The sequence below is a fragment of the Dissoconium aciculare genome (assembly GCF_010015565.1).
Source record: "Dissoconium aciculare CBS 342.82 unplaced genomic scaffold K489scaffold_10, whole genome shotgun sequence".
Taxonomy (NCBI): Eukaryota; Fungi; Ascomycota; class Dothideomycetes; order Mycosphaerellales; family Dissoconiaceae; genus Dissoconium; species Dissoconium aciculare.
This window is the reverse complement of record NW_022984960.1, coordinates 320,256-331,095: the sequence shown is the minus strand read 5'-3', so window position 1 is coordinate 331,095 and position 10,840 is coordinate 320,256. Positions and strand designations below refer to the sequence as shown.

At 52.3% G+C, this 10,840-nt stretch overlaps 3 protein-coding genes across 3 annotated transcripts; 2 read left to right on the top strand and 1 right to left on the bottom strand.

Annotated features, from left to right (window-relative positions):
- Positions 1–3,958: 3,958 nt before the first annotated feature.
- K489DRAFT_411808 (ras-domain-containing protein) lies at positions 3,959–4,769 on the top strand (the record flags this gene model as incomplete). Its single annotated transcript, XM_033607853.1, has 2 exons — positions 3,959–4,039; positions 4,110–4,769. The coding sequence occupies 2 exons, from the start codon at positions 3,959–3,961 to the stop codon at positions 4,767–4,769; spliced, it is 741 nt and encodes a 246-aa protein (XP_033457598.1).
- A 127-nt stretch (positions 4,770–4,896) lies between these two features.
- On the top strand, positions 4,897–5,785 carry K489DRAFT_36371 (uncharacterized protein). The gene has a single exon (XM_033602687.1). The coding sequence runs from the start codon at positions 5,023–5,025 to the stop codon at positions 5,662–5,664; it is 642 nt and encodes a 213-aa protein (XP_033457597.1). The 5' UTR covers positions 4,897–5,022; the 3' UTR covers positions 5,665–5,785.
- A 435-nt stretch (positions 5,786–6,220) lies between these two features.
- K489DRAFT_382497 (E1-like protein-activating) lies at positions 6,221–9,350 on the bottom strand. The gene is made up of 2 exons (XM_033605387.1): positions 8,872–9,350; positions 6,221–8,805 (listed from the first exon to the last, which is right to left on the bottom strand). Exons 1-2 carry the CDS (start codon positions 9,072–9,074, stop codon positions 6,609–6,611), a joined length of 2,400 nt encoding a protein of 799 aa, XP_033457596.1. The 5' UTR covers positions 9,075–9,350; the 3' UTR covers positions 6,221–6,608.
- Positions 9,351–10,840: the final 1,490 nt, after the last annotated feature.

Below are 10,840 nucleotides of genomic sequence, written 5' to 3'. Positions count from 1 at the left end.
AGAAAGCTCTGGATGGCGTTTCACAAACTTAGCAACCCAATTTATGCCGACTCTTTGAGGACTAGTTGGCTGCTTGCTTCGCAGCATTGTATTCGCTATATCTTCAACAACAGCGCGCCGAGGAGGGAATCCTTGCTTCGATAAATAGAGAATCTTCTCGACTATGAGCTGCTCTTCATCATTGTTAAGTTTACGCGAGTTCGCAAGGGTTTGCGCGCGTGGGTGGATGCCGAGGTGTCTTTCGCGGAGGGTTTCAAATGGAACGTCGTATGCATTTGCTGCAGCTCGAAGAGATGGAACTTGGTGGGTAATATATGCTTGAAGGGCTAAAGAAAGTCTTCCCTCAGTTTTAGAGAGCATTGTAGGCAAATATTGTCATATAATAAGAGGAAGAAGCTCGAAGACGCGTTGTGGGCGCGTTTTGACCGGCTCGGTGGTGTGACCGGCTCGGTGGTAGGGTACGTTAGTGTGCATTGGACAAGAGACTTGGCTAGTGGAGGTCGTGAATAGCTGCTCCGGTCCGAAGGGACGGACACGACGGACGCAAACTATGCTTGTCCGGATCTTGTTCGACGGGCTCAGACGAAAATGCCCTAACAGTACCATGGCCTCTTCGGAACGGTAGTACCGTCCAGTAGTCCCTTTGTTGAGAATGGTATCACGGCCTATCAGTGTACGATATTTCTCAAATCGAAAGGCTGTGAAGATCATGCAGTGGACGCCATTCTAAATTCTCTCGGCATGACAATGCATGTCAGCAAAGCCTGCCGTCCGATCATCGTTCTCCCACGCGTGCGAGCTGTTGTGCGTGCATGCATGCTCGGCGCCTATGTTGTTTTGTTCAGTACACAGCACGTCGTCTGCATGCTGGAAGGCTGGGCAGGAAGATCGTCTGTCGTTCATACAAAGGACAATTGACTCTCTGTATTGCTCAAGTCGGCGAGTTGACCTTTGAAGACACGTTGAGGGCAAAGCGTATTGTTATTGTCGCCCGTGGGTTCCACTTTCTTAGTACCTTTTGCCATCGTGACTTTCTCACAATCACTCGTTCGCTACTCGAAACGTGCCCCCACGAATACTCGATGCTTCATAATGACAACGCCGTTGGCGTATGAAAGCACTGCGAGTAGGTCCGACCGCGTGGCACACTTGTCCTGCAAAAATTGTCCGACAGCGCTTTAGACGACAAAGTATAATACTCTCCATGACTCGATCACCCTGCTCTGTGTAGCTGAATCCAAGGCGAAGCAGTGGAACCGAGTCGATATCCCTTCGAGGTTCGTCTCAACAACATTATCCCAATCCCGATGGGCACACAGCTTGATTTTGTTGAGCATTGTGTCTTATGCACCTTGGTGAAGGAACAATGACCTTTGCATGACTATACACGAGAAGGTCCCGATCTCTCGCGTGATACGTGCCGTTTTGTCTGGTATCTTGGGCTGGCCTAGTACAGCTCCTCCTTTGTATCATCTCGCCACTCAACGCATTGCTCCGATAGTGGACCAAACACTGCCTTTGGCATTGACCCGCTGCGACATCGGTTCCTTCGAATCATCAGCCGGGGACATGTAGACTCCCGAAGGATTTCATCATCAACGGGACTGGAAGAGGGCTTGTTGCATTTCATGACCCGGACACGGGTTCTCGCCGTCCGACTTTCAAACACACACGTGAAGTGTGCGTCACTCACACATGCTTACCCCCAAGGCCATAAAGATCACATCCAAGTTGTGGCTTGGTCTCGTCGGTTAGTTTCACGAGTCCGGAAGGAGATTTTCCTCCATTCGCAGGACATTCCGTCCAAGCTGGTTAGATGGGGTCTAACGGGACCACGTAATGTCGGGTCGAATGACCCCGGGTGCCACTCGTCCTGGCCCATATCCACATTGCCTCTTGCCTACTAGTTTGTTCGGCGTCGTGGCGAGCTTCGGCATCTATTGCTCTCTCCAAATGCGGCCTTTTTGTGATGACGAGGACTGATTGGAGGAGCCTGACGCGCACCAATGCATCTCGCTCTTCAGCCAACGATATGCTGTACGCCTCATCCGATATGTGTGGTGCCGTGGTACCTGTGCATGCTATCCACGAAAAGACACCGTGCAGTAGCTGGGAACGTCAAAGCGAAAGGCCTCCCACGCCGTGGCATCTCCACACACACTTCATTCACACGCCCACACCTGCAAACCGGAGGGCGGGCGTGTGCGTGACAGACGGGCCTCTTACGAAGAAGCGGCGTAGAAATAGAGTTGGCGTCCGTCGCTTCCCAGCTCCCCCGACCCGGGTTCCCAAGGGCTCCAGGGCTCCAGGACTCATCTTTTCTTTTCCTCGTAAGCCACGCACGCAGACGCACATGCATCCACCCATGCACGCACGCAACCCACCTGCCTGCTCGACGTGTAGCGATAATTAAAACGTAAGGTGCCCAGGTATAGATCGATCCACACACACCTACTGCACACACATCCATCTGTACTGCACGTACTCAAAACCTTCCTTCCTCGTTGTTCTGCCGACCCGGGGCAAATCTTGAGCCCTCCTGGCAGTTGGAAACTGTTTTTCCTGGGGGGACCGACCCACCACCAGTGTTGAACACCACGACTGCCGTTTGCCGTCGCGCTCCCAGTCCATCTCACCAAGTCATTCATGTGTACTGTACGTCTACATATGTAGCTCCGGACAGCGTATGGGAAAAGGATCGACCATTGCTACAGTTAATGTTATTATTGTTATTATTACCAGTGCCGCCTCCGACCATTTCCTGAACATCTTTTCCCCCGATTCCTCCTAATTATCATTCTGCCTCTACGAACGACAGGGACTACAATTGTGCGAGACCTGCTACATAAGTACGACACGCCTGGAGATCAAGGCGGCAGTCAATTCTTGACGGTTTGAACGACGGATCATTTGTCATTACCACAAGAGTTGTCAACAAATTGCTTGTCGGGAATCATCGAACGGAACGGCCAACTCCACTGCCATCATATCAAATCATTGCCCATCTTTGTTCAGACTACCATCGCAAACATCTGCTGTACCACAGTTGGAATCGACGCCATCTTTCCTGCAGTGCTAGCTCGAAGTCGCCGTTCGCTCGACGCACAGCGGCAACCATCACAGCCACCATTTCTTAGCCCTGGCGTGCCCAGTTCTGGACGCACTACTTTTGTCCGACCCTCTTTTCCACCTTCACCAGCAATTCCAAACATACCTATACCTAGGTTCTCTGGAATTATCCTGTGTCGCGATATCATCAGCCCTCCAGATCAACCATTTATTCTCGCCGTTTGATATCAGCGCAGCACTGTAAGAACACTCTATTTCTCCAGCCTTCTCCCCAAGTCTGCCCGGTCGCCAATCGAATCACCATCACCTGCAGCATCATCTATCCTCGTACCTCACAACCGCACTACTTCAGTAGGTGGCATCGCTTGTCCAGCAGCCTCCCTGGACGAACGACCATTTCCAACCATATATTCCCATACATACGCTCACATCACCTTTTTTGTCGAACATTTCTCTCCAATCGCGTCGGCCTAGAGTTTCGTGCACACACGCGTGTGCCCCGGGCCTAAAGAATCCCTTTCACTGCCCGCGCCTCCATCTTTCCCTTCACCCACCAAACGGACCCGCAGGCGACCCCGCAATTCTTCTTTCCCATACATTACACAATTTCTTCACATCACGCACTCCACTTCTTCATCATATCCAGTCTCACTCATCCATAACTGGTTCGGCTCGATTCCCGATCCGTCCACGTTCTGTCTCATCGCCGCACACAAACGCTTACACAATCAACCAAGGTGACACGTGCTCCTCGAGGCCATTTGATTTATCTGCTGTTCCTCGACAGTGTCTCCTGTACACCCGGACCGTTGTCGACGAATATCGCCCAGAAACCGTGGATCTTCCTGATTGAGGAACACCAGCAACATACAAACGCCTATCCTTCATCATGTCGCACGGAAAAATGACGCTGTACCGGCTGGTGGTGCTGGGAGATGGCGGTGTCGGCAAAACAGCGCTGACGATTCAGGTGAGTGATTTCCAGGGGATGGGTCGCCGACTTGGCTCTGAAAAAACACATACTGACCAACATTGCAAAGCTATGCCTCAACCATTTCGTCGAAACTTACGATCCAACCATCGAAGACTCATACCGAAAACAAGTACAGATTGATGGTCAATCTTGCATGCTGGAAGTTCTCGATACTGCTGGACAAGAAGAGTACACCGCCCTTCGGGACCAATGGATAAGAGATGGTGAAGGCTTCATTCTGGTCTACAGTATATCCTCACGAGCATCTTTCACCCGCATTCAAAGGTTTCACCATCAAATCCAAAGAGCGAAGGAATCCGCTTCAGCTGGCTCGCCTACATTCCCCGGTTCACCACTGTCACAGACTATGGGCAATTCCAACTTTGGTCCCGCCCCTGTCATGCTAGTTGGCAACAAGTGTGATCGCGTAACGGAGAGAGAGGTGTCTACTCAGGAAGGCAGCGCCTTGGCAAAACAGCTCAACTGCGAATTTGTGGAAGCTTCTGCAAAAAACTGCGTCAATGTGGACAAGGCATTCTATGACGTGGTCAGGCAACTACGCCGCCAGCGTGCGAATGCCTCCCCCAAGGCCAGCCACAAGTTGACCTTGACTTCCGCCCCGAAGAGTGAGCGAAACAACGGGTCCGAGGAGAAGGCTGAACGCGAAAATAAGAAACGCTATCGCCGAGAGCGGGAGAAAAAGTCGAGCAAATGTGTCATCCTGTGAAGGAGCATATTCTCTGGACGTTCGGATCGGGTCATCCTTCACACATGAGAGAAGCCCAACGCCATGGGTTCACATCCGGACATGCGCACTCGAAAAGCTGACACGTCATCCCGGAAAATGAAAACGCATCCATGCGATGGCAAGAGGCAATTCGTGGCGATGTTGAGGCGGTGGCGGTGTGCGCATCGAGAACACGCTTCACGGTCCGGACTAGTACTCCGTCCATCATGAACAAAACCGCAACCTATCCCACATGCATGCATGCATATATGCACGAGCATGGCAGCCCAATTTGCTTCCTTGGGATTTGTCTGCGTCTGCGTATGCAGCGCGCGCATGTTTACATGTGTGGCATCGGAATCCCTGCCTTGCAGCCTGCAGCCGGAAAGTTGACCTATCAAGCGCAATGCAGGGCACTTTGGGCTGTGAAATTCCAATACCATCTCCCTTTCGGCTCTTTTGCTCCACACAGGAGACGCTTACACGGCAGCTGGAGCGGTACCCCTTCCAATCCTCAGATATGCGCCACAGCGGCAAAACATTGTCTGATGTCGCCGCTATGTGCTGGCATCTGTCTCCGTCATCGCGATGCAACCGGTCTGGTTTTGCTCGAGGTCATTTGGCGACGAGTACCCCGGCTGTACTAGATTCGGTTGGCTCACGACAGTTCCTCCAATGTACTGGTCCACATCTCAGATTTGAAACCAGCAATACCGCCCGGGCCCGGGACAAGCATGTTTTGGCTTGCTCTCTAATTCATATTGCTGGCCAAATTGCTACGGAGTTTTCTCTATATCGGAACATGTCAGAGAATGGCAAGTGGGAGCTCGGAGGGCCGGTACAAGAGAACAAAACCTGTGTGTTTTTGCGCTCGAAAGAAATTCATTCGAGATAAACTTGATGGAGATTCAACTTAACATTGTATCTCAAGGTCAGCAGGTCGCAGAAGCGCCTGAGACGCCCAAGTTCGGTGGCAGAGCCGTTTCCCAAATCACAAGTCGACACGCAGGTACTCCTTTGGTACTTGTGAGCGCATTCTGGAGGCGAGGTGGTATAGCACCATTTTTGCTATTTGCAGATGGGAGGCTAGAAAGGCAGAGGGTTGAGAAAGTTTATAGTGGATAGCAACAATGATCCTACTGCCCAATAATAAAAAGGCAAGTCATTTGGTGCCATACAGCCCATGTTGAACGTTTATACCACACTGCACACCAGAGGTCTTTTGCCGCTCCCTTGTACCACGATAGGAGTAAATGACTAGCGTTTCCTTTGCAAAATCGATGTATGGCCCGGACGCTCGAGGGAGCAAAACATATAGTCCGTGATTTCAATTGCATGGTTTCATGAGCGAATTGTACGCTTGACGTGAGGCGCACGCGGATGGTGAGTGAAATGCAAAGGCTGGCTGTGGCGGCATCGCACGAAGAGATGTACAGACTTTTGACCGAGATCTGGCACTGTGAACACAGCCATGCTGTGTTCAAACCGAGCGAAAAAAATGCAATTATCTGCGCCGACTGCTGTTGTTGCTGCTACTGATTGATCACGATCGCGGATATCGCCCTGCCAGTCAGGATTACCTACAGATACAATGTCGCGAACTCAGCGCTGCGGCCAAAAGCTGTACAGATGTGTGCCGCGCTTGGCGACTCTCTCCGCCCTTGCCGAGCGCGCCAGAGAACCAAACCCGACGATCGAAAGATCATGCTGATCGCATCCGTGAACAAATTCTTCAGCGCTGTTAAAACCACCATAGCCTTGGTCCTCGAAATCAACATCTGATGATTCGATCGCTTTCGAACCACAATCCCCATCCACGGAGACAGGGCGAGGAAATCCCTAAATCATCTCGCCCTCTTCTCCATCATCGTCCTCGATGCTCATAGCATCCATCTCCGCCTCCATGCGCGCTGCAGCCTCATCCGCCAATCGCTGCACCTCAGCTAGTCCGCTGATGCTCTCTACAAAGCCCTTTTCGTTGAGAGCGCGGCGGACGAAATCCCAGGAGTCGCTCTCGTATGCTGCGAGGACCGCGGGCGAGCATGCGGCACAGTGATCATAGGCCGTAGCGCGCGTTTGGATGGTTTGCCAGGTTGACATGAACCCGCGGATTTGATGCGGAACAGTGCCGAGGGGATGAGAGTCTGGCTCGGAGGGATCGATAGGAGGCGCCGATGCGATGGCGGTGGAAGTCGGAGGCGTAGACGCTGGAGCACGACCCTTCAGACGATGTTGTGTGAGAGAGACGAGAAGTTCGACAGCTAAGGCGGAGGCAATTGGTGCAGCGCCGGGGCGTGTAACGGTGCATTGTTGATCCAGGGTGGCGTTCTTGAGACTATCGGCGGGAGCGACGACGTCGGAACAGAAGTAACAAGCCAATTCTGCAGGAGCCTCTTGTTTATTTGACGGAGTTTCCGTAATCACGTTTGAATCTGATGTCCCTGCGGAGGTGACTTCCTGCTCAGATGATACAGGACGGAGACCATGACGCATGACCATGTATGTGTCAAATCCTAGAGCCGCGTTAATGACCATCTTGCCAGCGGACTTGGCCATCACTGTGGGCAGCCAGCGTGATTCTCGGGAGTCCATCAGCAGGAAAATTGCGTCATGCTTGTCGATGAGTGATCGCAGTTCGTCGAACGCAGTTCGTACTTTATTCTCGTCGCCAATGATGGGATGGCCGGCCATGGGCACTGTGAGGATAGAAGCTTCAGCTTCCACATTGGGATAGATTTCCTTCAGAGCCTCCTTTGCGCTTGTAGCTTTCGGGGCTCCTACTGTGCAATCGCGAAAGGTGTACAGTGGTTGGCGAACGGGATTCGAGTAGCTCACGCTACCGTTGTCGATGAATGTGATTTTCCTAACGCCCCATCCCATCAAATTCCGCGCGACATACGATCCTAGGGTACCAGCGCCGATCAGGAGGCAAGATGTGTTCTTGATGACATCTAGGTTGATCGAAGGCGATATACGCCACTTGATGAGTTTGAGGTTGAGATCCACTGCCTGGTCGGCTAATCTTTTGGGATCCATTTGCGAGGCGAGGTCCACTGTCCGGTGTCTCATTTTGCCATCGCTCGTGCGCTCCCACCCTGTTATCCGAGGGACTTTGGGTAGAGCCTTCTCTGTAGGCTCGGTTGCTTTGGAGGCTTCAGGGATGAGTTCGCCAGCAGCATCCACTTGTCCAGGCAACAATGCATTCGATGATGCCCCGCTGCCCATGTGAAGAGCATTTTGTTGCTCACCATGAACAGGTTCCGCCGATCGGATCTGGAAAATGATGGAAGTTGGATGCTCCCGGCGAGCATGTGTGTCGCGATAGCACATTAACTGTAAGCTGTCCAGATGCCATCGTTGACGAGCCAGCACGAGTAGATTTCGGCACATCCAAGCCGGATTTTCGGCGTACGTCGATGCGTCCGCAAAGCACACGTATCGATCCGCCGGACTCGCGTTGTTAAAGAAGCCCTTTTCAAAATCCTCAAGTGAGCCGATCATCCATAGAAATCCGAGCTCGCTCAGGCTTGACGATCGCGCTTTCCTTGGGTTGGGCTTGGTGCTCATGTTCCCGTCCTCTTCATCTTCCTCAATCTCGCCCGTACCAGCCCGCCATGCCTCCTCCAGCACCGTCTTTCGCAAGCGTTTCGCGAGGAAAAATCCGTGTTGTCGCGCATCGACGCTGTATCTCCATGTCTGTACTGCATCCACCAAAGTCGTCGTCTCTTTGCTCTCCAATTTCGTGGAGAGAGTTTCTGGGCTATCTTCCTTGGTGTATAACTTCCACGCAGGATCTGACACCAGGGCAGGATAGGCGAAGTGATAGGTGAAGCGGTACTTTTTCAAGTCGGCGTAGCAGATGGCGGAGAAGGAGCAAAGTAAGGATGGACACGAATAGATGGTCCCGTCACAGATGGCATCCCAGATAGTCCGGCCCACGCGTTCCAGATGCTGAGCGCGATCCACATTGATGAATTCTTCGACGGTGTTGAAGTTCCGAATGTAACCTTCTGCTCGGTAAAGATTCTTTGGAGCACTTGTTGAGGCAATCGATTAGCCTATGACGCCAGCAGATCTCTCCGACTCAGAACTCGAAACGTACTCATTATTGGTCAGAGCATTGGCGTGAATTTGCATGCGAGTAGAGCGCTCGGGCGAGTCTCGATGGTTGATCTCGTATAGGCCGAGGACCCTTCGTGCAGATGAGTCTAGCTTGTCATGATTGATCTTTAATGAGGCTAGAGCTTGATAGAAAGCTATGTCGATGTCCGAGGTCCATGGAGTGTACTTCAGCTGGTGCAGCATGATTGCGATATTGCAGAGTTAGACGAGAACAAGTTAAGGAGGAGACGACAGACAACTCGTTGATGTCTCACACAAAGTAGCCTGAAAGAGGAGACGGTGATGCCGCCGTAGATAAGCTCTTGAATATGAATGAACAGTGAATCAATGTCATCAGCAGATGAAGCTGTCGTGTGAAGGCACGTCACGAGATCAAATCGCTTGCTTCGAGAGCTCTAATAGGACGGGGGCAAACCTACAGTAGGTACTGTGCTGTAATCAAAAGTACTGTGTGCAGCAGGCAGGCAGACCACTTCAGACAGCAGGTGCATCTGAGTACCACATGCAGGCACACCGGCGGCAGGAAAGCACACGATAAACCACCTGGGCAGCATGACATGCTTTCGCGCTGAAGAGGCTCGCTCATCAGGCAGGTGTGGTCTGCTTCAGTACTTCCCCACCTATGTCTACACATACCTACCTACTTCGGTACCTGGGTAGGTAGGTATATATTGAACCTCCAGCTATCTGGACTGCTGGATTGATGTACTGTCATGCGCCGTCCGTCCATCGCGGATTGACGGCGGACTGAGGGGCCAGCTAACAAGAAGAATATCGCTCTCCAGGCCCAACGAACTGATGCATGTCCAACCACTGCTGCAGGAACCATCCCGATCGGATTTTTTTTTGGGTAGGATGCGACCTCAGCAGATCATCTTTGTGGTCGACCACCTCTCACGATGAAAACTTATGGCCTGTTGGACAACATCATGATTACAGTCCTTGCCTGAAGGACAGACACTCTGTCCGGCGCGTATGGCGGTGGTGGGGTCCGATGCACTGGGCACAGTCAAGAGGGCGTGTGGTGGGGTCTGATGCCTGAGTGTCTCGCAATGAATGTTGCGCAGGTGGAAGCAGAAATGTATCAGCACGTGATTTGCGATGATGTCGCCGGCTGGTCTGCCTGGCCGCTCAGGTGCTCGGCTGACGGGATGCCCAGGTGGTCGCAATGGAGCTGAAAGATCCAGGTGATCAGTTCGGTGGTACGGAGGGCCATTCCGCCATACACTCAAATGGAGTTCTGCACGACGAGGTTTATTACTGTACCGAAGTCTGCAACATCATGCCCGACATATTTGGACACCGTGTGGCTGGCGTGATGATTATGACGTCGCCTGCCCAAGACACTGTGGTGTCGCTACTCTGCGAGTGATGTGCATTTCAGTAGACAGCATCCACCGCGTCATTGTTGAGCGACTTGACGAGACAATCACGCGCCGAACCTGTTGTAACAATAAACCTACAATCAGCGACGAGCGCGCCCGACAGTTTCCTCTCCGTGTGGGCCTCGACGTCATCGGCGTCGTACCGAGTATCGCACTTGAATGATACCATCGGTGTGGAAAGCAAAGCTCCCAATAGAGTAGACAGAAACGCAGTGTCGTAGGCCCGCGCGCTCGTCGACACAGCCGATCAAATTTGATCGATGTCGACGCATTGACTCGTTCAATGGTGATCTCCGGTGGAATGAGACGGGCGTCGGCATGACGGGCTATCCAACCCCGATGGCACAAACACTACGACTTTCCATCGCACAGTAGCGGGGCCCCATTTCTCTCCAATATTGGCACGTAAGCTAAAGCTTGTCGTCCCGGATCTCTACTTTCCGATCGTGGTGTGATGTCTGCTTGAGGGTGCCGTGTGTCTTACATTTGTCGCGTAGCAAAGATCTAGCGTGGTGGAAGAGTTGAAACATATTGCAACCCGGCCTCGACCTTCGCTCGATTATC